Source organism: Camelus dromedarius, chromosome 17, assembly GCF_036321535.1.
Source record: "Camelus dromedarius isolate mCamDro1 chromosome 17, mCamDro1.pat, whole genome shotgun sequence".
NCBI classification, from domain to species: Eukaryota; Metazoa; Chordata; class Mammalia; order Artiodactyla; family Camelidae; genus Camelus; species Camelus dromedarius.
This window is the reverse complement of record NC_087452.1, coordinates 24,046,137-24,074,111: the sequence shown is the minus strand read 5'-3', so window position 1 is coordinate 24,074,111 and position 27,975 is coordinate 24,046,137. Positions and strand designations below refer to the sequence as shown.

General features: G+C 44.1%; 1 protein-coding gene across 4 annotated transcripts in view; it reads left to right on the top strand.

The window, feature by feature from the left end:
- PTPRG (protein tyrosine phosphatase receptor type G) overlaps positions 1-27,975 on the top strand; it is a 666,481-nt gene that overhangs the window by 497,815 nt on the left and 140,691 nt on the right. For all 4 annotated transcript variants that reach the window (XM_064496361.1, XM_031470665.2, XM_010980956.3 and 1 more), the window contains 2 exons: positions 5,394-5,460; positions 27,446-27,603. In XM_064496361.1, coding sequence (XP_064352431.1) covers positions 5,394-5,460; positions 27,446-27,603 — 225 coding nt within the window. The remainder of the gene's footprint in view (positions 1-5,393; positions 5,461-27,445; positions 27,604-27,975) is intronic.

The following is a 27,975-nucleotide window of genomic DNA, read 5'->3' as shown; positions in this document are numbered from 1 at the left end:
TGTAGCCATTCACCCTCAACAGGCATAAATCCTTTCTCCCACAAGAGGATATTGGCTGAATGTGACGTTTATGGGACCAAAGGAGCAGCTGGCGATGTCAGATTCAAGGCAAGTAGGTTGTCTTGGCCATCCTATTTAGCAGATGGCCGGGACTTGATAGATTGAAGATTATTAGGCTCCAAGTCAAGGGCTACATGGCACGGGGGACGGGAAGAGTAAATGGCAGCACAGATCTGAATGCAGGTACACGCAGTCTGGCGGGGTCTCTCTGCCTCCATTTCGTTTTGTCTCAAGCAAGAATAAACGCGTGCCCTCCTGTAGAGCCTGGGTTATGGACACATCTCTAGAGATTATCGATAACTTGGTTACTAATTTGATAGTTGGCTGTTATTTGGAAAGAAAATTTTATGAAGTTTAGATTTCATCACTATATGTCAAGCCTTTTGCTCAAACCTGTATGTTGTGGTTTTCTGTATTGCTGATGCCTCTGTGTCTTTCGGTTTTAATCTGAAGACAACTTAAAAGCTTTAATTCAGAGCCCTCTGTCAGTCTGTATGCCATCCTTTTGAAGATGACTAATGGCATGAGAGCCGCTCCAAATTGGAAGTGCCCTAAGCTACGTGTTGCAGTGAGCGCACCATCTCTGCTGGGAAAGGGGTGTTCATTTCTTCTAGTCCATTTTAAACTCGTTTGTGCAGTTGCGGCCCTCTCAGTATTACCGTATCACTGCTTTGATCTTAAAGTGAAGGAAGCAAATTTCAAGACCCCGAAAAATTCATGTGGCATTAGCAGGAGCAGCATACTACAACGTTGAGTGGATGTCAAATCAAACATAAATCTGGATCTTTTGAAATTTGAACTCAAGTAGGTATTGCTTTTAGACCCCAGTGCACTGAGAAGTTTCAGGGATAGAATAGCTGTTGTTTGACATTCATTTACATTTGAACGTTTGGGTCAAGTTGCTGCCCAGTCACACCCAGCCCTTACTGGATGTAGCATTTGTGCTCAGCATTATACTCCAAGCGTCACACATTCAATTCTCATAACACTGTGAGATTGTATCCCCATTTCACAGATGAGGACACTGACACTCTAAGAAGTCCATTTTCTTCCCCCACCCCTTGGCCTCCTCTACCCTGGGTGGAGACCCCAGAACGTAAAGACAGTATGCTTATACAGCCTTCTTCTCCATAGGCATATTTCAGAGCTGCCTAGATTGCTTCATTTATGTCCTTGAATTTTTTAAAGTGACAAATTGATTGAAGCCGCGAGTGGTCAGGGATATTATAGATTAGTGTTATGCCTTACTGGAAAAAACCCACTTACTAACTTGCTCTTTGGATTGCCACTGTGAGTTTTAGATCCAAGACAGGGACTAGACAGTAGGCTCTGTATTATTAGTAAGTTGCTTGGACCAACCGATGATCTCCATTTTTCTCCCTCTTCCCATCCGTCCTCTCACCCTCACCTTTATAAACCAGCAGTGGAGGCCATGGACCTAAATGGGCATTGTAGAAGGCTTTTCATTTTCGGAGTTGCTTAGAATCTAAGGTCAGGCCCTTGAACTCAGATGAGACCAGGCCTGAGTAATTAAACCCACAGATACTGAAGTCAGAAGCAACCAAAACTGCACGTGGATTAGGTTTGCGTGGGCTACAGACATTATTCGTGGATGTAAGTTACGGAAGATTAGGAGCACTTCCTTTGAGGCTTAACACCATCAGATAATATTAAATGCATCAAAGGGTCCCCCTGGGTACAAAACATCCCCCCACAGTTGAGATAAAAAAACCCAGAGTATCCGTGAAGTGTTGCCACGGCAGAGTAGGAGTAACGGGACACAAGTTGATCAGGTTGATGATAAATAACTGTCAGGTGATGTGGCATCTCGTTGAGAAACCTACAAGACAAACCATAAATGAGCAGAGTGTATTGGTTAAGAAAATTATTGATGTTATCACCTGTCCCTCGTCTTCCACCTCTATGCACAGGAATACATGATCCCAATTAGTTAAAATGATTATTATGTTCCTTTCTGATTCTCCAGGTTGGTTGATCGGTTCTTCTGGTCAAGGCAAGCTTGGCGGGCTGGTTTCTGCAGACTGCAGGTGGTTCATCTGAGGCCAGATGGTGTCAGATGGACTCACTTTCCTGTCTGGTAGTTGGCAGGCTGGTGAGTCTAGAGTGGCTTCAACTGGGACAGCATGTGTCTGCTCCTTGTGGTGTCTTACCCTCCAGTCAGGCTAGCTTGGCGTTCTTCACTGGGAGGCTTCAGGATTTCAAAGACATTGAAGTGCAAATCCTTGCATCTGAGTCCTCCGTAAGCCTTTCCCTGGGTCGTGTTTACTAATGTCCCTTTGGCCAAAGCAAGTCATGTGATCCAGCCCAGTTTCAGAGAGTGGAGATGTTGATAAGCTTTCTTGATGGGAGGAGTGGCAAATCCGATTGCCAAGGTGCATGTGACCCGGAAGGGCAGGGGTTGGTGACCATTGTGCCATCTCTCATGTATGTCAGAGTAGCTTCAGGTGGTTGCACTGGCATTAACACCTTGGCCAGACTGAATCTGGAGAAGGGAGACCGTGTGTTTGTCTGTACCTTCAGTTTGTTGTGGGCTGTTTCTCTGGGCTCTTCTTTTATTCTGTCCCTTTTGAAATTTGGTCACATTTATGGGTAGACTCTCTTACCTTGTGTTCTTGAGTTGTGATTTCATCTTTGGTCATGATTAAAAATTTTTGATTCGTCTATGCTATGGTGTAAATATGACTTTGTTTTCATTTTGGTATATACAGTGGGTGTTCCTCTTTCAGGAAAGTTTCATGCTTCATCCGGTGTGTTAAACCCCTGGCTTGAGCTTCCTCTCGGGCAGTTTTGGTGATGCACTCATGGCAGCTCCCAGAATTCCACCACTGTGACCTGATACACTGGCTTCCTATTCACTGATCCTTTTTGTTGTTGTTGTATCTGTGGTGTTTACAATTTAGTACCAAATTCCACCTCATTTTATTAGTCTATAATCATAACCCTGTACATAATGATACCTGTGTTTGAATTTAGTCATAAGACAGGGCTCCAGACATTAATATGTACTCACTGTTAACTCATAGTGCATCTCACCCGGCGTGGGGGGGGGGTTTCAGTCTCAACTTCTGCATCATTGGCATCGTGGGCCAGATAATCCTTTGCTGTGGGAGGCTCTTCTGAACATTATGGGATGTTGAGCAGCAGCCCTGCCTCTACACACTTGACGCTTGTAGCCCCGCCCCTTCCACCCTGCTTGTGACAACCCACAGTGTCTGCAGATACTGTCAGATGCCCCCTGGGAGGGAATGGAAAGTGGGAGATAAGTACAAATGCCTCTGGCTGAGAACCGCTGCTGTGTCCTGGAGACACTGAGGCAGAAGAGAGAAGGAAATGTATGAAGTATGCATTAGTACAGAGCAAACCAGGTTTGGCAGCCCGACAGGGAGAATCTGTAAGTGGGGAAGCGGTGTGGAATTTTTTTTTTTTTTTGGAATTTTTTTTTATTGAGGTATAGTCAGTTAATTAATGTTGTGTCAATTTCTGGTGTACAGCACAATGTCATACATGGATATACATATATTCATTTTCATATTCTTTTTCACCATAAGCTACTACAAGACATTGAATATATTTCCCTGTGCTTTACAATATAAACTTGTTGATCTATTCTATATATACCAGTCAGTATCTGCAAATCTCGAACTCCCAGTTTATCCCTTCCTACCTCCCTCCCCACTGGCAACCACAAGTCTGTATTCTATGTCTGTGAGTCTGTTTCTGTTTTATATGTAAGTTCATTTGTCTTTTTTTTTTTTTTAAGATTCCACGTAGGAGTGATATCATATGGTATTTTTCTTTCTCTTTCTGGCTTGCTTCACTTAGAATGACATTCTCCAGGGCCATCCATGTTTCTGCAAATGGCATTATTTTATCATTTTTTATGGTTGAGTAATATACCATTATTTAAGTATACCACAGCTTCTTTATCCAGTCATCTGTCAATGGACATTTAGGTTGTTTCCATATCTTGGCTATTGTAAATAGTGCTGCTATGAACACTGGTGTGCAGGGGTCTTTGAATTAAGGTTCCCTTTGGATATATACCTAGGAGTGGGATTGCTGGGTCATATAGTAAGTCTATTTTTAGTCTTTTGAGGAATCTCCACACTGTTTTCCACAATGGCTGCACCAAACTGCATTCCCACCAACAATGTAGGAGGGTTCCCCTTTCTCCACAGGGTTGTGGAAATTTTTCAGTTACCTTAAAATTTACCCTAAGATGGCCCTGGATGCCTCTGAATTAACCAGGAAGCATCAAGGTGGGGCTTACTACACACTGAAAGGTTCATCGGTATCTCAACTTCATTATGTTAGAAGTGGATTGAATGTAAATTCCATCTCTCAAAAAAAAAAAAAGTTCAGGAGATATGCTGACCATGGATAATCGATTTTGGGAAACTCTTTATTTGGAAAGAGTTAAACATACATAAAAATACAGAAAATTGTATCATGACCCTCCTGGTACTCATCACCTAAGTTTATAAACGATTAATTCATGCCCAGTCCTGGTACAGCTGCACCCCACCCGCTTCCCCTGCTCTCCACTGAGTTATTGTGAAGTAAAAACACATTTCATTTGTTGCTATTTTAATATGTGTCTAAAAGAAAGAACTTAAAAACCAAAATCATACGATGCTGGTGGAATTTTAATCTTCCAGGAAGGACGAGAATGAGAATTTATGAGTAGTATCAGCAGTGAAGCGAGAAGGGTGAGGGTCAAGATCAAAGAGGCTTGACGTTTTGGGGGATGAAAAGCTCCAGGGAGAAATGAAGCTGGGAGGTGCTGTTTCTTCGAGGTCCTTTCCTCCCTACTTTTCTGCTGCTTGAGCGACTATTAGAAATGCCTCTTATAAGTTAAGGCACAGGGGATGGGGATCCTTAGAAAGGAGAGTAGGCTGGCAGGGAACAGAGCCAAGGAAGAGGGAAAAAACACAGTCACTAAAAGGTATTGAAATACTCGGTCAGTGATGGGTTGCTGTCCGATGACTTTCAGTGACTTTTTAGCCAGTCGGGGCCTACTTTTAATAAAGCAAAGCAAGAGGAACGTCCGCTTGCATTTTCAGATTTCGCCAGTACTACAGTATTTCTCTCCTGTTCTGTTGTATTCTGGGAAGTTTCTTTGATTTGATTTAGGCTTCCCCACCTGATTTTATTATGTTGTAAATCTGTGTTTGGTGAGAGCTCTGGTGCATGGGAGACCCAAGCAGCTTGCTAGACAACATCTATTTCCCCCTTTCTCTTTAGAACATTAAACACGCTGTTGTGTCTGATGCCAGAACAGATTTAACCAATCATGTTTCCTTTACATGTAGGTCAGTCCAAGGGACAATTCTGCACTGGATCCTATTATCCATGGGTTGAAGGGCGTCGTACATCATGGTAAGTAAGCTCCGTGCGCTTCCTTTTGATAGAATGTGAAGGCTAATGTCTCCACCTCAAGGAATGGGGTTATCTTGCAAAGGACGGAGAGCGATGCCCATTCTTCCTCCACGGATGTTGAAGGGCATGAGTGCCATTATTTGATGGGTAAAGAGCACACCCATTTATTACCTGCAGATGCATCTGGGTTAACAGTAAGCCATTTGTTGCTTTTCAGGTACCATTTGGAATGCACGTGTTATAAATCAGAACGCCCTGAGGTGCGCCATTCATATGTGTTGAACCTGCCACTTGCCTCACATCTATCCTAGAATTATTCTTCTTTCAAGTCACTTTTCATTTATAAATTTCTTGATTTGCCTCTCAGATTTAGGGGGAAAAAATTTCAGTAGCCATGACAAGGCATTAAACTTGGCTGCACGTGAGCAGGCATCATCTTCTACTAGAATGGTAAATGCTAGGCTGTGTTCTGTGCGACAGACGTCTTATCCTCAGGCATAAAACTGGGAGAGAAAGTAAGATAAATGGGTTCTGTCTTGCCCAACTGTTTTTTATTGGAGGAATTTCCCTGCAACTTTATTATCAGCGATGCATCATTACCTGTGACATCAGGATCCTCTAATTTCAAAAGTACCCTTGTCACAGGGAGGTGTGGAGTCTGGAGGTAATGTAATGATTTGCAAAGTTTTAATAATCTAATTAGAATTCCAAAGACATTGACAGAACTAGCACTAGTGACCATAGTACATCTCCCCTTCATCGCTGTGGCTGTGATGAAACATCCTCACACCTTCTCTGGGAGCATGTCTTTTGACCTTAGCCAAGTCTGCAGAGCTTAACAGACACCTTCCCCTCTTTCTCTCAGAGAAATAAAACCAGTTGTCAGTGTTCAGTTGAAACGAGTAGGAGTTTGGTTTAATTGTTCTGCTCTTGTAACTATTTAATCGTGTAGCAGGTAACAAGAGTAAACCTAGTGGGAAACTCAGGGGACTGAAAAGATCCCATAGAGAAAGTTTCCGTTGCTGCTTCTCCGTGTCAGTTTGTCTCTGGAAAAAAAAAAAAAAAAAAAAAAAGCCCATAGACAGAGCTGGGAGGGGTGGGATGAACAGTTCCCCTGGGGAACAGAACACCTCTGCCAGAACTGCTTGCCGTCTGCCCCTTTGTGATCTGATGATGATGGTGAGAGTGCCGGGCGTGGGCGGTCGGGAAATTTGCGCTGTGCTCTGGGCAGCCTCAAAGGGCAAAGGAGGTTGGGGTTACGGGGTTACGGGCAACCACGCTGTGGACGCTGAGCTCTTTCCCAGAGCTCCTCAAACGCCCAGCTGATCGAACACCTTCTTGAAGTTCCAGTGCACAGTGCAGACTGTGAATTTCGAGGTTTGAAATGTGCTAAATGATGGGTAGATCTTCCTTCCCCCGTCTCTTCTTCCTGTTTTAATACAAATGCTCCATGAGGAATTCTAAGAATCTTCAAAACAAGTTCTTCTTCAGGCTGAGAGGAAGCGCTCCATCAGCTGTGGCATTTCAGGAGGTCTGTGTGACCTGATTTCCAGAAGGGTAATTGAAGAAGATTCTGTATGTTAAAGAGAAGCAGCATTCTTTAGCCCCCAAGTGCCCGCATCTCAGTAAACCCACTGTGATCATTCGGTTCAGGAGCTGTGTGCCGGCATAATCGTGTTACGCGTCTGCATTATCCACAGTTCCCTTCTAAGGCTGTTATGTGTAGGCATACGCTTTACCTGTCACCAGGAGGACGGCAGAGATGCCTGGGATGCGGTTTCAGCTCAAACTCCTAATTGAGAAGTCAGAGGAGACCCGCAAAAAATAATTAGTTGCAAAGGGAGTTCGCTCCTTTATTCAGCAGAAGTGTCACACGCCCACTCTTTGTCATCCCGGGGTTGGTGCACTGATGAAGACAGACACAGGCCAGCCCTCAGGGACCTGGAAGGAAGTGAATGCCACCCGGTCTCCCTCCAGCCTGCCTGGGAAGGTACCCCTTTGCCCCTGCTGTTTCGGTTTCCTCTGTCAGAAAAGTTCTTCCCTTTGCTCATAGCCAGGATGTTTCCATCCGGTTATTTCAGGTCTCAGTTCAGATCTCACCGCCTCAGACAATTCTGTCTTAATTAGCCAATCAAGTGCCTCCCCACCCCCATCGCCCCTTGTCACAGCATCCTAGGTTTCTTTCTTTAAAGCACTTAAAAGTATCCGCAATAACCTTGTTTGTTTATTTACTCATATATTTCCTATCAAAGTGTAAGCTTCCTGAGGGCAGAACCCACCTGCCTAGGGCACCTTAGAGATGCTCAGTAAATATTAGCCAAATGAATCAAGTAAACGTACAAATAAGTGAAAATACCAAAATATAAAGTTGAAAGAAGGGGAGGAGAAACTGAAGGCCACTTGGGTTTGGCTTTGATTGGGAAGAGAAGGAAGTGAGATGATGTCCTGGAAACCTGATTTCAACCTCAGTTTCAGAGCCCTCGCTGACTCTCCTTTTGATAAACCTTCATCCCTTCTGTCATTCTTCCAAAAGAGAATGAACGTCTGAAATCGCTAAGAAAACTCTTGTTGGAACTAGAAGCGTTTTCAGTTGAAGGTCCTATGCGGGATTTGAATGGTCTGTTAATACAGCGGGACGTACACGTGTAGTCATGCCCTTCACAGAACCTCTGGCTGGGAAATGATGACAGAGATGGGTACAAAGAATCCATACGGATTTCTGTTACAGCTCAGAATTGGCTTTTATTCCCTCAGCTCTGGGAGTCATATCATAGGATATTAATTCCTCATTAAGTGAATTGTTTTTAATAGGGAAAATCTTAAATGTTCCTTCAGCTGAAATGACAGTGAGTCATCTGGTCTCACTAGCCAGCCACTGGCATTTGGTCATTGGGTTCCTTTGTGAAGCAGACACCAAGATGGCATTTTAAGTGCAGGCGAGGGACTGCTTGGGGAGGAGAAAAGGGAGAGGGAGAGGGGGAGGGTATAGCTCAGTGGTAGAGCGCATGCCTAGCATGCATGAGGTCCTGGGTTCAATCCCCAGTACCACCATCAAAAATAAAGAAATAAATAAACCTAATTACCTCCATCTCCCAAAAACCAACCAAACAAACCAAAAAAGTGGAGAAGGAGCAGGAGTTGTCTTGGGGAGAGCACTGGAGCCCCAGTGCAGGCCGGACACCCCTGAAGGGAGAGGGGAGCTTTGGGGACTGGCTGAAACAGCTCCAAAGAGGTCTCAGCCAGGCCATTGGAGAACCCAGAGCCCAGACCGCCTGTGACAGGAGTCCTGGGCGGGCAGGAGTGTCCGCGCCCGCCCCGGGTGTAGTTAGGAGCCAGGGCATCCCAGCCAGTGTGTCCTCCTCGTGCGCGCGGGGATGGAGCCTGGAGGCACCGCAGCTAACAGGCCCCCGCACAGCAGCCAGTCTCTGGAAGGAAGGTCTTCGGGGTGCCTCCCCTGGCTGGCCCAGAGGTTCACATCTTCCTTCCAAATACATTTTCCTAATCACATTTCCAAAAAGTTTTTGACTTGGCCCTTCCATTTTTGAAATGCTTGGAGCTTCTGACAGATACCGCTCGCTCCTCTTAGGCATTGTTACTAGGTGCCTGACCTAAGTGCACCACGCAGCTAGGCCTCGAGCCTCGGGAAAGCACAGCGGGCATGTACCAGCCCTCAAGTGTTTATAGACACTTGGGAGAGATGTACGGTTAAGTACGCAGTGACAGTACAGAGTGGGGAGCAGCAGCTATAACTCCGACCTGGGGGCATAGAGAAGGCACCTCGGAGTGACCGTTAAGACCTAAAAAGGGTACATAGAGGTTGTTCAGGCAGAGAAGGGAGTGTGAGGTTTCAAGCAGCACCAGTCTAGAGGCGACACGTTTGAGACCCTGAGCTCCGAGAAATTGCTTCTCAAACGCTGGAGAGAGACACCTAGCAACGTCTTGGCAGCAGAAACGGTTCTTTCTTCGGAGTTCATTTTTCTCTGTAAATTGTGATCTATACAAACTCAAGAATCATGAAGGAATATAAATAGAATGTTGAGAGGTGATTTGCCTTTGATACTGGTCCTGTCTATCCATTGAGCAATAAATGGAAGCAGCAAAATGTATCGAATCATATATTTTCTTTACACTCCCACCGGCATCCCCCAGAGAGGAAAGCTTCAGGGAGAGACTGAATGCTGCTGCACTGACTCGGTAATCTGCACTGCCTTTTGTAGGCAAGAACCAGGACTTGCAAGTAGCCACACCTAATAGAAATAATTGGTTTCAAAGAATTTAGTCTAGTTCTAATTTTTTCAAAACCCATTAAAAGAATAAACTTGGATGTGAATTGGTTAAAAAAAATCAATTCCCTTATAAGTAGTTGTACTCAGCTGACCAGTGCTGAGAAATGTACATTATATCCTCTGTCAATTAAAAAGTATTATTTTTCTTTCAAGTTTTTGAATTACATACTTTTTGTTCTTTTTTCATAATATCTACCCAAAGGAAATCCAGCAGACTGTATGTGTTCATGTTGTAGGATGCTGTCGAAAAGGCGTTGAAACACTAACCACTCCCACATGTCAGTCATCTAAGAAAGAGCAGTTTTTTTATTTTTGAAAGGCAGCGGGCTAGTAGTGATGGTTTGGTTCCAGAGCTTAGACTGTCTGTCCCTCTCTTCCCATCCCCCTCCTGGCCATCACTTCTCTCTGCGTGTCCTACCTTAGCGAGCAGGAAGGCATCTTCCTCCTTCACAGTAAGATGAGAGGAACAGTTAGAAATGGCCTCAGACACCACTCAGAGTGAGCTGGCTCTTCTCCCTGTCCTCCCCACCCCCAGGCTCTTCTGAGAAGGTTAGCAGTGAAAGTACAAATAAATTATCACCTGAGAACACCCCTTGACGTCACAAAATGAGGCTCTTGCAAACTTTTCTTGTTACAACTTAGCAACGGAAGTTGGGTCTATGAAAGATCAAAACTGTCTTTGCAGAACAGCTCCTCACAACTAACTAGTTTATTCACTGGACTCACTTTGCAGGTATTTTCTACCCATCTTCTCCCCCGCCCTGGGATACTCATCATCAGCTCACCAGATCTGTGGGCCAAGTCCTAGAATAGCAAGTCAGCCCAGGCATTTCGCAGAAAGGGAGGTAGTCAAGGAAATCTGCAAATGCATGTGACCACCCAGCCTGGTGTTTTCGTTGGGTGGTGAGAGCTGGTGTGTCCACATCTGTTGTTTTTTCTACACCCCACCTGCTAGGATTCAGGTTCTGTAATCGAGACCCTGGGGCGTGGCACTGCTGGCACTCCAGAACGACTGCTGTGAGGACGCAGATGGCATAGCCTTTCCAAAAGCCGTGTAGCCACTACCACCAAAGTCACATGCATGTCTTACCCTCTGAGCCAGCAATGCCACGTGTAGTTATATGCCCAAGAGAAAATGTCCACAGAAAGACTCGTACCAGGAGCTTTGCTTAGAATAGAATAGTCCCCAAATGGAAAGAGCCCAACTGCCCACCAAGAGGAGCCTAGATATACAGGTTGTAGTGGACTCATACAGCAGAATATTGTGCAGCAGCTAAAAATGACTACCTTGATTTACGCAAAAACAAAAGAGCGCATCCTGCTACATGGTCCCATTTATGTCAAGTTCAAGAACAGGCAAAACTAATCTCTGGTGATAAAAGTCACAGGAGTGGAGTGGGAGGGTACGTACACTGAATGAGAAAGGACTCAAGGGAATCTTCCCAGGTGATAAAAATACTGTATATCTTGATGACATGCAAATTCGTGAGGCGTTCCATATTGTTTTGCTTTGACTGCATTCTTGTGAGATCTCAGAGATGTCTCACTTGCTCACAGACCAAACCAAACTGTTAGCTCAGTCATATTCATCTCCTGGGGATACTAGTTAATGTTAATAAAGCGATTAAGAACTGGCTAAAGAAAAAAGTATTATAGATCTTGATCTGGAAGATGATTAGATCACATAAGTGTAATATAAACATTTACCACACTGTCCCCTTAGATTTGTGCATTTGACTATTTGCAAATTAAAGAATGGCCCATGTATGTTATATGCTAATTTCTTAAAGGCAGTGCATTGACAAAGCTCAAAAATAACTTAGCAGCATGCACCAGATAGTCACATATTGAAAATCCTGACTGTGTCAGGTGTTGGCGAGGATATAAATGCCAGTAACACTCAGATTTCCTGGGAATGGTTTGACAGTATCTAGTCAAGTTGACTCAGTAGTCCCACTCCTGTGTATGTCACCTAGAAAAACTCAGATAAAAGCGCACCATGAAACCACTGTGGAAGATAGTGTGGAGGTTCCGTAAAAAACTAAAAATGGAGTTGCTGTATGATCCAGCGTTCCCACTCCTGGGCATAAATACGGAGAAAATTCTAATTCACAAAGATACATGCACTCAGTGTTCATAGCGGCACTAATTACAATAGCCAAGACATGGAAGCAACCTAAATGTCCATCCACAGATGACTGGACAATGAAGATGTAGTATGTGTGTGTGTGTTCTACACACGATGGAATATTACTCCCCATAAAAACGAAGGAAATAATGCGATTTGCAGGAACATGGATGGACCTAGAGATGATCATACTAAGTGAAGTCAGTCAGAGAAGGACAAATAACATATGATATCACATATCTTTGGAATCTAAAAAATGATACAAATGAACTTATTTGCAAAACAGGAACAGACTCACAGACATAGAAGACGAACTTATGGTTACCAAAGGAGAAAATGGGAGAGGGAGGGATAAATTAGGAGTTTGAGATCAGCAGATACACTACTATGTATAAAACAGATAGACAACGTGGACCTACTGTATAGCACAGGGAACTATGTTTAATATAATAAACTGTAATGGAAAAGAATGCGTGTGTGTGTGTGTTTATGTGTGTATAAAACTGAATCTCTAGGCTATCCACCAGACACTAACACAACATTGTAAATCAACTATACTTCAATTAAAAAAAAAAAAAAAGGCACACCATGAGATGTGTAGGGGAATGCCCGTGGCATTATTTTTTCTAACTGCCCAAACCCAGAAATGCCTCAGATGCCTATTGGTAGCAAGCTGGATAAATACAATGGGGTACAGTCACACAACAGAACATTTCAGCCTGATGTAAAGGAGTGGAATCTTGGGGCTCTCACCAACATGGGCACATCTGAAAACCATACAGTGAAGCAAGAGTCTGAAGAATGCACAAGTTATTCTTCAAGAAGAAGTTCAAAAAATGGAAAAACCTAACCTCTGTTGTTCAGGAGCGCATGTGTAGGTGGTAAAACTACAAGATAAGCAAAGGAATGATTATTTAAAATGAGAGGATGGTGGTTACTCCCTGGGGTGGGAGTGGGGGGGACAGGAAAGTGATGAGGACCTGGGCACTGGGAGGAGTGGCAGATCTCCCCCTGTTCAGTGGTGGTCACGCCAGGGTTCACTTCAGGATTATTGGTCAACGTTATGTTTATGTTTGTATACCTTTCTGCATGGGTGTTAAATTTCACAATCAAGACAATGATTAGCATTAGAAAGTAAGAGATTCAGACAGTGCTTTCCTCTGGGACATGTCAAGTACCAAGTGGCATCACAACAAGCGAAGGGAGGAGTGACAGCATTTGTTTTTAAGAACTTTTTACCATAAGCACCCCTGACAGGCTGTTCTCTCTACAAATCGATTGCACACCAGAGAAAGAACTGTGGTTGCTTTGGGATTCTATCATTTGGAAGCCATTACTTCCTTGTGGAATTTAGAGAAAAAAAAAAAAGAGAGAGAGAAACCAAGGAGATGGGGTGGCAGGTGACAGGTCTGAAAACAGACTCCTCGCTGCTGCTATGCGGTGCACGCTGGCTCTGCACCAAGGTCAGGGTGTAATTAGCCCAGCAGGTACCACAAATCCTCTGGAAACCCTGTAAGATACAGCGATCCCATCCCTTATTATATAGAAAGGCAAGTAAAGCAGGCAGTGCCTGGGTGACTTGAACCAAGGTCTTCGTGACTTCAGACTGGCTCTTGTTACTCCCAGATGGTCTCCCCGCTCTGTTCTCTGCCAGGGTTACCATTTGCATCTTTCAGTTGATGGAGGCTTGTCATATTGACTGGTTGAAGGAACAAGTGAAGAAATACTTAACAGGACCCTACTCTCTCATCATCACTCCAGCACCATGTTGATTACCCCTGGGGCTCAAGATCTCAACATGAACTTTCTGTCTAAGGCTAAAAGGGCTAAAACTTCTGAAAGATCTCTTGCATGGATATTGGAAGAAGAAGACAAATCCTAGAACAGGGGACATATGGAACAAACTAAACTATTAGGCAGAAATGGTAGCCTCTGCTATTATGATCCAGCAGCAGGAAGGTTGAGCAGAGGTGAGTTGACGTGGTTTGAAGGGGTCTTGCCTGTTGAGTGTAAGTGAACCGTAAGCTTCTTTACTCACGGAGTCCATCCGTCCTTCCATCCATCAAGTGCCTCTTTAGTGCTAGTTCTGGTGTTGTGGGTAAGAGGATCGATGAGATTTCCCTGCCTTTGGGAAGTTTTAATGTCATGAACAATCTTTCTGGTTTTTTTCTTTTTCTTTTTTTCTTTTTTTTTTGGTCATTGCCGTTCTTGGTGGTGAAGGTCAAGTAGACTGTTACTTGCCTGCAGGGAAATCTCATGGGTTCACATGAATAAAGCAGTTGGAACTTTGGAATGAATTTTTATTAAAAGTCTGGATTATAGAATACTTCTAGACAAATGGACTTTCGTTACTTTTCATTGAAATGTGACTCTTGGGAACGCTACTGAACAAGGATTCTAGACCAGTGCTCCGGAGACCAGGGTTTGAATTCCAGCTCTCCAGCTCGGGAGCTGTGTGATTCTGTAGAAGTTGATGGCTCGCTCTGTCCCTGAGGTTCCACCCAGGAAGATGGGAATTATGAAAATACCTGCCTCGTGGGTATGAATACTAAATGCTTTAAGACAGGGAAAGTACCAAGAAGGAAGGGTGCCTGGCGTGTGTCCACTGCCCTCAAAATTGGAGATCAGGAAGTTTATCTGTGAGCCAAATCTGGCCCACTGCCTGTTTTTGTCAATAAAGTTTTATTGGGACACAGCTACGCCCATCCATTTACCCACTGTCTGTGAGCAGAGTAGATGTGACAGAGACTATCAGGGCCTGCAGATTAAATATCTACTCTCTGGTTCTATACAGGAAAATTTGTTAACCCTGCCTTGTCTGAAAGGTAGCACTAATAGTGTTACCTTCATGCAGTGTTGTGTTTCCTTTTGGACAATGTAATCACCCAACTCAGGTCCTAATTTACCATTTGATACACTTTATAGAGATGGGCCTCAGTTTTGCTTTTGCCATGTAATCCAAATGCATTTCGATGGAGTTGAAAGAGGGTTGTTTTAACGTTAACCTTCGAAAACGAAATCCTTCAGATTTTCTCCCTTTTGAATGAGAAACCCTGTGTTATGTCATTTATAGGCCACTGATAGTTTTGAACACTCTAACAGGCGACAAAATTTCCCCTTTGAAGTTTATGTTTGCGGCATGTATTACCTGGAACTTTTCTGAAGCGTGCTTTAAATATGCAGCACTCTGGTCTTGACTAATTGGCTCATGTCTGTTACGGATTCAGGAAGGGCAGATGCTTATCTGAACCCTTTTGATCTCAAAATCTTCTAGAAACAGGCGCACTTAAGCCATTTCCACGGTTTCCTGGATTTCGGTGTGTCAGAACCACCACCATAGATGTGGGCTGCTTCCCCTTCTTTTCGTAGCCAAAGCCAGGAAATGGAATGCTGTGTGGCTTCCATTTGATCGCTAATAGCATTGTTAACAATCACGTTGAGACAGAAAAAGACTTCAAACGTGATTCCTTTTAGGTTGGATTTGAATTTGAGGCGAGTTCTCATTTAGGCAGCCTTCTTTGTCAATATTTGATTGTTTGAACAGGATTATGGGAGCCCAGGGGAATACCCGTTTTCTGGTTGTTTCACTGGGATGGGAAGCAAAGAGAGAGTTTAAAACTATGTCTCCGGTTGCCTGCTGCCAGCTTGCTCAGTGAGGTACTTGGGGCGGCTCCCTGGTGTGACGCTGTTACCCACATGTGTCACCTCGGTACAGGAGGAGCCCTGTCGTGGCGTGGCCGAGAGCGCAGGCTCTGGGTTTGGATGCCAGTTCTGCTTTTGACCAGTCATACAACCTGCATAAGTCGCTTAACCTCTTTGTGGCTCATTTTTCAACTGTATGAGGAGGTAATGGTGATACCAACCTGATTGCTTAGTCCTGGGGAGTCAGTGACTTATGGTACATACTTGTGTGGGGCACAGTCAGCACTCAGTGCCGGCTGCTATCACTACCCCCCCCCAGCACCATTACCATCACTGTTGTTGTTATTTATCGATATGAGTATAAAGGCCTTGCGGTGACGATTGATTTCTGCCCACTCACTCCCCGGCTATTGAAATAGAATGTGTGTTGCTTGACTTACTTGGATCATATAAAAATAACAGGAAGGGATGTAGATGGTGGTCATAAAGACGATTTGGGATAGCCAGTCCTTTTGAGGTCAGGGGAGAGGATGGTGGACCAGGGACCAGAGAGGGCATGAAAGGAAGAAGCAGTAACCTCTCCTCTCTTAGTCCCTGGGTGTGTGCCCAGCTCTGCCCGGATATTCTACACATACAGTCTTAGGTAATCTCAGGAGCAGCACAGGGAGATGAGAATTCTTAATCCATGGTACACAAGGGTAAGCTGAGGTTCATAGAGGTTGACTACTTTGTCCCAGCTCATGGCCATGGAGCGATGATTTGAACCCAGTTGTCTTGGACTTAGATGCATTCTCTCTGCAGCTCTGCTGGGCCGGTGTCTGTTTCCAGCATTGACTAACTTCCTGATTATTGTCAAAGTCATTTAACTCTTGTGTGCCTCTGTTAGGTCATTGACTGAGCATCAGAAGGAAGCTAAAATAATAAAATAATAGCACCATGCCAGTTATGGCCACCAGAACCATGTCGGGGAGAGAAGCAAGCAGTGGAACTGTTCAGTGATAATACTGGCTCTTGTCACTATGTAACTCTGTGTAATTTAAATGTCATGTTCATTTCCTTAATTGTTGACAAGGCTCTGTGCTCTTCATGTAGTTCCTCTTTGGAAATATTAACGTCGACATATGCTTCATTCAAACATCAGCCCTTAGATCAAATGCCACATTTGGCCAACCAAAACCACCAGTAAACTCAAGGAGGCTAGATGTCTTTGAACTTGGGTATTTCATGACCTTGGAGCCCCTCCCTACATCCTTGAATATAGGAGTCTGATTAATCAGGTCCGCTCTCCCGCTTCAGACCCTTTTTTGCTCAGACCCTGCAGTCACAGGGCACCACGTAGGCTCTCTGATTTTGTCTGGACTGTGCCTATGGGGAAGGCCAAGGGGTATGGACTAGATCCTCTGCACGCTGGTACAGAGCGTTTCTGAGGCAGAAATAAGCCCCACACGCCTGTGTCCCCATGTACTGGCTCCATTCTTGCTTGAATAGTTTTGCTTGTTGCCACCACTTTTAAATATCCTACCCTGCACGGAGAAGCAGCAGTCAGCACACTCTCTGCAGAGGACTGATGGCAACTATTTCAGGCTTTGCCGGCTGTACACTGTGTGCTGCACCTGCTCAACTATGCACTCGTAGCCTGAAACAGCCATAGATAACCTGTAAACAATGGCATGGCTGTGTTCCAATAAAACTTTATTTATATAATCAGGTACAAGGCTGAAGTTGGCCTCTGGGCTGCAGTTTCCCCACTTGTGACTTAGAGCTACTTAGTTTGATCAATTTTTTCAACCATATATAAAGGACCTACTCTCTAAGGCACTGTCTTGAGTGTTGGAGATACAGTAAGGAGCCACAGTCTTGATGTAATGGAGCCTCCAATCTGCTTTAAAAAAAAAAACAACAAAAGTAAACCTACTATTGACCAATTATACACTGACTGTAAGTGAGACCCGGGCGTGTACAGCTCTGACATTCGTGAAGTATCAGCCTTCATCCGGCTGTTGATACTTACTTCCCAGAGTTGTGAGACTTCAGTGAGACAAGGCCACAGCAGGTCCCAGCACCGAGTTCATGCACCGTAAATGTGTACTGGTAAAAAGATACGAACTACAGGGGAGTTCTGGGGACCAGGTCAGTGGAGGGCAAACTGAGCCCAGAGAATCCAGTCCGTATGGACGGATGGGAGTCTGCTGCTGCCTGGCGCTATGAGCATCCTTCACGGTGGTCATGGAACAGGCTCTGGACCCAGCTTCTCGTAGACTCAGAAAGCTGACGGGGACCTTCGATGTGAATCCTATTAAATTATATCAATATCCTATTTCACCAGTTCTGCTGCTCTCATTTCTTCATATTTTTAGTGCAGTGTAATTGGCATATAACATTTTGGCTGTACAACATAATGACTTGATATATGTATATACTACAAAATGATCACAGTAAATCTAGTTCACATCCATCACTGCACATGGTTACAATTTTTTTTTCATGAGATTTTAACAACCCTAAAATCAGGATGCATCTTCCAGTTGAAACCATGTCATTGTCTAATTAGCAAGTTGTTGCCTTTATCAGTGGCATTTGAAATAACAGTGCATCTTACAATTGATGGTGAAACATAGATGCAGAGAAAGACGGTATCGAGGATTTATTGGTTATTTAAAATACACCTGCTGGTGGGCTTGTTTGCTCCTTCATTCTCTTTTCACGTCATTATTAAGCATTATTACTGCTTTCCAGGCTGGGTTTTAGTCGCTGGATGTAAGGAGTGAACAAGAAAGGCACGGTCTTGGGGGAGACAGACAGTGCAAAAGTGAACACGTGCTGGGAAGGAAGTAAACGAGGTGTGATGTGGATGGTTAATAGCAGCGGGAACATCCTGAGATGGGGCTCAGGGCTGGCTCTCAGGAGAGGATGACGTTTGAACTGAGATCTGAAGAAAGAAGAGGAACCGCCCATATGGAGCAGGGGTGGGGGCAGAGGAAGCACTCCAGGCAAAGGGAACAGAAAGGGGAGGAGGAAGGTGGCGGTCAGCATGGGAGAGGGTGGAAGAGGCGACCTGGTGAGGAGTTTGGATTTTATTCTAAATGAAATGAGAAGCCACTGGAAGATTTTGACCTGGGTGAAGTCAGGATTAGATTTATGTTTAAAAAGCTAAACGAGTTCTTCAGTCTTCAGAGAGATTTCCTCCCCTGATCATGTTTACATCAGCTGCAGGCGAAGAACCCAGAGCCCAGGGATGGGGAGTTGGGTAGCAGACAGGGAGACCCATGTTCTGTCCTCACCTCACTGTGTGATCTTCATTCAGCCACTTTCCCTCTCAGGACCTCATTTTCCTACTTTGTAAATGATGGAGAACTAGCATCCTTCGAAACGCTTTGGAACCCCGCAGTTCTCTGTGGTTCTTGGGTGACTTCCCCAGGCACCCCTTGTTGTGACTTCAGCGTAGTGCCTCTTCCTTAAAACCATCAGGAAGCCTTGCAGACAGCCACACCTTGAAAATGGGCCAGCCCCACTTCCGTTGCCCCGTCTTTGCCGTTTCATCCTCCTTACTGATGACAGAGAGATGACAGGTCTGATAGTCAGCAGCCAGTCAGATAGGGCCAGTTTCGTCTCTTATATTTAGATAATAAAATCAGCTCCTCCATGCCCCCTGGGAGGCCTCTGCCACTGTCTTAACTATAATGTGGTGCCCTCTGCCCTCCCTGATGGCTTTTAGATGCCAGGCTCCACAAGCCCCTGGGTTCTGGCCCTCAGGCTCTTTCTTTCCATCCCTACTTTCCATTTCCTGTTCCTGTTGGGCAGGCCCTGCTGACACCTGCTTGTCAGACCCCTCGCCCCTTCCAGGTCATGCAGCCCATTTATGGCTAGTCCAGACCTACCCAGAGCTGCTGACTCTTGTGTCTAGTGTTCTGGCCTCTTCACAATTTTTAGCCAAATTCCTGATTTTCCTTAACCAGCAGCTGAAATTTTTCCTCCTAGAGTTGTCAGATTCGCATGGCTGGAGTTGTCAACTCAGCCCCAGCCATGTGCCAGGCAGAATCCCTTTGCAGTGTCTTGTATCTCTGCCTGGAATGTTCTCTCCAGGTATCATGTGACTTGCTTCTATCTTAAGGTTTTTCAATCACATGCTTCCATCTCCACAAGCCTGCCCTTAAAACGCTCTTTCCAAAGCAGTGGTCAGAGGAGATCTCATTGAGAAATGTGTCATTCAAATATGATTAATTGTTAGCAGCTGAAAGGCATTTGGTCGTGAATCAGCCATGAATAAAGCAGTGAAAAAAAGAAAAGTTCCGAGCAGCGTAAAGAGCCAGTGCAAAGGCCCTGGGGTAATGTGATCATCGGACAGTAAAGAGGTCAGTAAGGCTCAACCTAAGAATCTTATAGGAGCAGTAGGTGAGGCTGCAGAGGGTGGAGGAGCCCACTGTCAGTCCTGGTAGAAACTGGCTTCTCAGGTGTGGTCAAGCGTTACTAAAAGTGCGGAATCTCAGTCCCCATCCCAGACAGGCTGAATCAGAATCTACATTTTAACAAGCTTCCCAGGTGATTTGCATACACATTAAATTTGAGCAGCACTGTCATGAATCTTCTCCCATTTAGTGTGGCCTAATACTCAGTTTTTCCACTGTCACTGTCGCTATCTTCCCCAATTATGAAGCAGAAGGCCAGTCCTACCCCAGTGATTTCAAGCATTTAAGGAAAAGTGAATAGCTTTTCCTTATAAAAAGTTTTGGGAAACCTTGAAGAAACCAAACAGTCATTGGGCTAAATACCAAAGCTTGGGCTTTCTATTCTTGGTTTATTTTATATACCTCCCTAAAATTGGTTGATTCCTTGTTTGAGTGGTGGGACTGGTTTTCTTCCCGTAGAAACCACCCCATTCTATCCATGCACCTTCCAGTGAAGTGCTTTGTTCACGGGGGCAGAGGAGTGCTTCAGTATCATTCCACAATTTTTGATTACTGCACAGTTCTTGTCTCTATGCTGATGGTTCATCGTATTTTATAAAGGCTTTCTCTCTTCATATATAACCACAGCACTGAAAATATTAGGTTATTAACACACTGAAAAATGCAATCAATCAGATGATTATCATCTAATGTTTTAATGATCACATTTTTAATCCAATTATGCATGTTTGAATCTTTCAAATTTTCTTTAATTAAAGATTGCCTCCTGGCACTGCTATCAGAAATAAGAAATTGAACAGAATCGAGCCAGATATAATTTAATGTTGAAAGGAAATTGCAAGGATAACCAGGCCGCTCTGGGTTTAATGGTTGACCATGACTTTAAAGCCCTCATACAAAATTTTCTAATTGATAAGAAAAATTTAATCACCTTCGGATACACTCCCTTTGCATTCAAATAAGGTATTTCTTTTTCTTAAAAAACCTCCCCCAACTGATTATTCGTATTGTCGTTCAAAATGCTGCAAAATGAAAGACAGAGTTGGGTGAAATGTAGACTACTTAATACAGTGTGTATTTAATATAAAAGTCATACATTATTCATTTTTGCAATTTGAATAATGTTGAATTTAGCATCCCTGTACCTCATCTTTTCCTTTGATGAACAATTAATTATTAAAATATAATATTGTCTGCACACAGCACTGGGATCTTTGAAAGTGGAATATGAGATCCATTCCTTTTCAATTCTTTTATCTAGTAATGCACAGTACCTGCTTATTATGGTGTAATGGAATGAATGGTGGGATAAGTAGTGGTTCAAATATTTTTCTCAACTAGTTAAGTGTCTGGGGTAGGAGTGTCTTGAATTCAAATTACTGATTAGGATAAAAGCTGGGGGGCAGAGTGCTCTGATCAGGATGGGTTTGGATCAAGCTGCCCTGTTATAATAGGCTTCCTTTAACAAGTACTTATCTGTGCTTGTTCAGTGCCAGACACTCTGCTAAGCCCTTAACTGCTGTTAATTCATTTAAAAGCTCTCCCGATGAGAGAAACCTCCAGATGAGGTCGATATTATTATAATCCCATTTTACAGATGAGGAGATAGTTACAGAGAGGTTAAGTAGCTTGTCTTAGGTCAGACCTTTCAGGATACCAGTTAGGATTCAAATCCAGGGACCTGGCTCTAGCACGTCCCTTTACTTTATAACGTGTACGTTTATTAAGATTTTATTAGTTGGGGAGGTCAAGCTTTTCGCTGAAAGGTGCATTCCTCCTTCTTTCCAGTGGCTGTACTTGGGAACTCCCAGTGTTGGGTCCGCTAGTTGAGTGCCTTGTGGCTGGTACAGGCTTTGTGGGCAGTGCTGGGAACACGGGGTACCATTTCTAAAGTTATTCCTGACTGACAGTTAAGCCTGATGAGCACCCCATTTGTCGGTGGAGCATGCCTTATGGACGGAGAAGGAAATGGAATTTTCAGAAAGATCAGCACAAACGAATGTTCACTTTGAACTCTGAAAACTTAAGGAAGAAGGCAAACAACTCGAGTCGATTGTGTAATGAGTGTTCATAAAAGAAATAAGCATTAATGATGGAGGCTCCTTGAGAACAGGCTATCCTGTGTATTTCAGTCAACCAAAATGACTTTCTAACACTTACCCGCCTACCCTCCAACACTTGGCTTGAAATCGGGAGGGCACAACGTGGCCCTGATGGCCACATCCATTCCACTGACTGACTTTTGTACAGCTTCTGAACTCAGAACCCTAATTAAGCAAAATATTATCCACCCCGTACCCCATAGAGAATTCCATTCTTCTCCTTAGTAGATGTGTATTTTTAAAGTTGCACTCAGTGGCTATTAGCATTTGGAATGTTGTTAATAAGGTTGTGAAAATGTTCGTTATATAGGTACCTATACAGCAGCTTTACTTTACTTTTGCCTTTTGACATGCAAAACCTTAAGCATTTACTGTCTGGCACTTTACAGAAAACATTTGCAAATCGCTGACTTAAAACACAACATAAGCCGGCCTGCTCTTAGTCAAGTGCTTGCCTTGATAAATCAGGGCTCACAACACTGTCCTAAGCCCCTCATGTCTCCGAGTCCAAAGTTGTTCTGCTCGCTGCACACAGGCCAGTAAATCGGGAGATGAGGTGTTGGGGCAAGGAATGATGACTTTATTTGGAAAGTCAGCAGACCAAGAAGATGGGGGGTGGGGCGCTAATGTCCTGGAGAACCATCTTCCCCAAGTCAGAATTCAGGTTCTTTTTATCCTAAGAAGGGGAGAGGGTGTGGTTGATTGTTGGAAACTTCTTTATGTCGGAATCCTTTGTTCTTGCAGCTGTCCACGTGGGTCAGGTCATGGTGTCCCTGTAAACCTCCAACAAGACAAATGTTTTTTTCTATTCTGCAACTTTTTGTCTATATGAATGGAAAAGTGTTATACTCTTAAAGGTCGGAGCCTTGAGAATGGGCTCTCCTGTCTATTTCAGGCTACAGGCAACATTGTTTTACAGAAGGTGCAGAACCAGCATGACTGAGCACAGGGTTAGAGCTAAAAGAACAGATCTAAAATGGAGTCAGATTTGTTTTTCCCTATTACATTCACATTCATTAGCTTGCTTAATTGTCACAGCAACCCTGAGGGGTAGTCTCGATATTCCCATTTGACAGATAAGGGAAGTAGCTCAGAGAAGTTAAGACCTTTCCCTAAGGTCACACAGCTATTAAGTATCAGTTGGCTCCCAAGCTCACGGTAGAGCTTTGGGAAAGAAAACGCTAACCTATACTGCTCAGGGTGATGGGGAATATGTCAGACGTGGGGTACCTTTGAGGCACTGCTGATCCAGTTAAAAAATAAAACATGCACACAAACACTGAAGGAAGTTCATGGCTGTGTAAGACATACATGGCTAGCTCTTGATGGTTTAGAGGAATAAAAATAACAACAATAATAAAAATAAGAAGAATTAGAAGAAGCATCACATCTATCATTTATGAGATGCTCTGTGTTCCAAGCTCTTTCTGAACCCCTTTCTTGTATTGATTTATTTAATCCTCACAGCAGCCTAGGAAGGGTTGGTAACTAAGATTTTACAGTTCACAGGTGGAGGAGCTGGGATTTGAACCCAGCAGGCTGAGAATCCGCTCTCGTCACCACCCCCTGTAGGGATGGAGAGATGAGGTGCTAATGAGGCAGCCTTTCGATTTGGGTTTTCAGCAGATACCAGGTGCTACTTCCTGCTCCCAGGCCTACTGTTTCAGAGCCCAAGTGGTTTCTCTGAAGAAAGAATCCCACCTGAGTCTATATTCTCCTCAAGCTTTTCACCTTGGGTCCATCCATTACTTCACCCTGGTCTCCCATTTCCCAGCCATAAAATTACAGAATTGGACTAAAATGGGGGGTTTTCAGAGTGCCCCTGGGTTCCCAGCACAGCTTCAACCACGCTGGCCATTTCAGCCGTTTGAGTTGCCTGGCTCCGTGTAACGTTTTGTTTTGAAGAAGGGGTTCTTTGGCTCCGAAGGCACTGACCTAGTTAGTCTAGTGATGGTAGTGACGGTGGTGGAACCAGCAAGTAGTAAAGCTGCCCCCCCACTCCCCTCACCAGCTCTACCCTCCCCACCCCCTCCCCCATCTGACGGCACCTTCTAATCAGTTAAAGCCAGAACCCGGGTCTGAAGCCCTTGGGTAGGTGCAGGACCAAGAAGCCCTTCTGCGTTTGTAGAAACAGTCACGCCTACAGTTTCCATCCGTCCCTGGCGAATCTGAGAGCCCGTCCAAGAACTCATACGAGAGTCCTGCTCCTGCTGAAACAGCATTCACTTGTGAAGTCCAGCCGCCTCAGATTGGTGGGGCAAGTGTTTCTGATTTGTCTTTCCCTGCTCTTTGAAGCCACAGCAATCTTCCTCAAGTGGGTGCTTTAGACGGGAGCTTTGCCGCTGCAGGCTTACAGGGTCTGGCTTGTTACTGCCTGTCTGCATACAACACGCTTAACTGCAACCCTAATATTGGATCAGGCCCCTCGGGGGAAACTCTATAAAGATTTTCTGGTCCTTCGGTCTGGAGCCCTTTATCCGAAGGCAGGTTGCCGTGCTGCAGTGTGATGGCCAGGTTCACCTGCTGCGTGATGAGGAAATGAAGATGGTGACCTTGTGGTTGGTGACACCTGGCCCTGTGCACCCTTTGTTGCTTGGCGCCTTGTGTTGACTATTTGCACAGCCCAGGAAGTGCAGAGGCAGCAAGCAAAGGCCAAAATTTTTCCTCTCCTTGGCCAAGCCAGTCCCAGCCAAGCACGCTTGCAGAGGTTTCCCCCATCATTAGGCCGCTGGGAACCAGGTTAAATTAAAGCCCAGACTTGCCAGTGGGCGGAGGGGCAATTCTGTTATTCCCGGTCTTTTGTCCAACAGAAATTGCTTTTATCATTTTGATAATAGAACCCTATGATTTGAAGACTTCTGCGTTTATTAGTTAATATTTAACTCTTCCTCTTAAAAAAATGAAAAGCATTGTGAGAATCAGCCTCATGAAGAACTGCTGCCCCTTCACTGTTCACTCGTGACCTTGGGCTTGGTGATTTGACCCCTTGAGCTCCACATCTGGGAAACTGGAGCATGACGGGTACATGTTCCACAGGGTTGTAGTGTGAAGGGGCAGAGTGATGGCTTAAGAACAATGAAAGCCTGGACTCCAGGCTCAACCAGCTGCAGTCCTGGTTGTAGACTGCAGCTCTGTAAAGTGGGGGTGATAACAGTACGACTTCATGAGACTCTTTTAGGTATGAAATCAATCAATCTTTATAAAGCCCATAGAACAGGGCCTGGCAGTTACAGTAAGAGATGTTCAAGTGTTTGCAGTATGTAAATATTCAGAACAGTGCCTGGCCTATGGTAAAAGCTACATAAGTACTCAGTTTTGTTCAACAAATCTCTATAAAATGGAAATTACCTTTTTCATTATTCTAATGTAGTTGATTTCTGTTGGTTTTTCTCATCATCCCCCAGTTACATAGACCTTTTTAGTCTAAGGATGCACATTTGCCCAAATGCCTGTACTGGTTGTTCTGCATGAAAGAAGAGGTGGGACGAGGTATGAGGCTTGAGAATAATGTTCCCGTAAGTCACAGGTGTGTCCATGAAGTAACCTGGAGCCTTGAGATCCCAGAGAAATGTCCAGGGGCCCACAGAGGAAGACATGAGGGAGCTAAGGCAAGCCATTTTCAGGACTGTAATAGCCTTATTACATCCCTAGAAGGAATGAGGGAGGAATTCCAGACTTAAGTTCACAACTAGATGTTTCAAGACGCAAGTAGTCACTAAAACCTTCTCTGATCTGTGAAAGAAGCTGGGTAATCTACTGACCTTGCTTGGGAGAATTATAATATAGCGCCCTAAACCCTCTTACACTGTTGGAGGGAATGGAATTTGGTGCAGCCACTATGGAAACAGTATGAAGATTCCTTAAAAAGCTAAAAATAGACTTACCATATGATCCAGCAATACCACTCCTGGGCATGTATCTGAAGGAAACTCTTAATTCGAAAAGATACATGCACCCTAATGTTCATAGCTGCACTATTTACAATGGCCAGGACATGGAAGCAAACTAAATGTCCATCAACAGATGATGGGATAGAGAAGGTGGTGTATATATTCACAATGGAATACTACTCAGCCATTAAAAAGGAATGAAATAATGCTATTTGCAGCAACATAGATGGACTTAAGAGATTATCATACTAAGTGAAGTAAATCAAACAAAGAAAGGTATCAGATATCCCTTATATGTAGAATCTAAAAATAATGATACAAATGACTTATTTACAGAACAGAAAGAGACTCACAGACATAGAAAAGAAATGTATGGTTACCAAAGGGGAAAGGGGTAGTGGGGGATAAATTAGGAGTTTGGGATTAGCACATACAAACTACTATATACAAAATAGATAAACAACAGGGAGGGTCCTACTATATAGCACAGGAAACTACATTCAGTATCTTATAATAACCTATAATGAAAAAGAATATATATATATATATAAGTGAATCACTGTGCCATATGACAGAAACTAACACAACATTGTAAATCAACTATTCATCAATAAAAAATAGTAATAATACAGCACACTAATCTCTGGTGCACTATTTCTTTCTGCCTCATGACCTTTGCACATGTTCTACACACAACTTGAAATGGTTTCAGCTCCTTTTTTAGCTGAATCAGAATTATGCAGACTGTGCTGTCAAGATTCCTGGGTTCATATCCCAGCTTTGCTACTGAGGAGCTGTGTGACCTTGGGCAGGCATAAGCCCTTCCAGACCTCGTTTTCCTCATAGTTATTGTGAGGTATCCTTGCCGGGTCTCAGCTTAAATGTCATTTCTCTACCTGAGGGAAGATGCCTTTTCTTTTGTAAAAAGAGGAGGTGTGTTTTCAGACCCATCATTTTGCAAGTTCAGGGCCAAGCCTTGGTTAGGTTTCACTTTGGTTTGGGAAAGCACAGGGTGAAACCATAATGCATTGTAACTAATTGGAATTGCACTTTACTGCTGGCTTAACACGTTTCCTTTCCCACTAAGTCTCTCATGAGCGTTTCAGAGATTGTTCCCCTGATTGTTAGTTCGTTCGTATTAAATGAAGAAGAGGTCTGCGGTGAAGCACGTTTAAGAAAGGGCAGATGAAGCAAAACCAGGTCTGTTCTTTCTCTGCAGGACTCCTCGGTGACTTTACTAGGCTAGTGTTTTGTCTGTTTCCTGGGGGAGGACGAAGGGTCTGCAGTGCTGCCCAGCGTTGTTTGTCATGGAACCCGTTTTTCATGAAATCCAGCGCAGTACTCAGAGCACACCCTTGGAAGCACTGCTTTGTTTTCCGTGTGTCTCCCGCCAACAAATGCTGGTGCTTCTCAGGATGCAAACAAACACAAGACTTGTGATGTGGTGCCCGCGTGCCGAGGGTCTGGACGGTGTCTGCAGCGTAGTACGACTTACCTCTGGTGCTTTTCTTTCCCCTCTTCCCCCAAACAGAGAAGGAGACCTTTCTGGATCCTTTCATCCTCCGGGACCTCCTGCCTGCATCCCTGGGCAGCTATTACCGGTACATGGGTTCTTTGACTACCCCGCCGTGCAGCGAGATTGTGGAGTGGATAGTCTTCCGGAGGCCGGTCCCCATCTCTTACCATCAGGTAGCTGTTTAGCCCCCCAATGGGCTTCTGTTTTTGCTTGTTTCGTGTTGCATTAACTATCTGACACTGCTAGAATATACCAGTAAGGAGGGTTTTGTTTTTTTTTTTAATCAATTGCTTCTCATTGATTCTTCTCATTTTTTCCAACAAACATGTTTTTGCACCCAGGAATTGTAAAATATAAAACATTTTTTTGTCAGCTGCAAATTAACTAGCTGAGGAGAACTGCAGGCATGAAATCAGGTACCTTGTAAGTATTCAGTCTTGAGGAGGTAACAGCTATCCTGTGAGACAATGATTTCTTGTGCCAGGAACTCTTTTGAGCTCTCGATACACGTTAACTCGTTTAATCTTCATGAACAACAGCCTTAT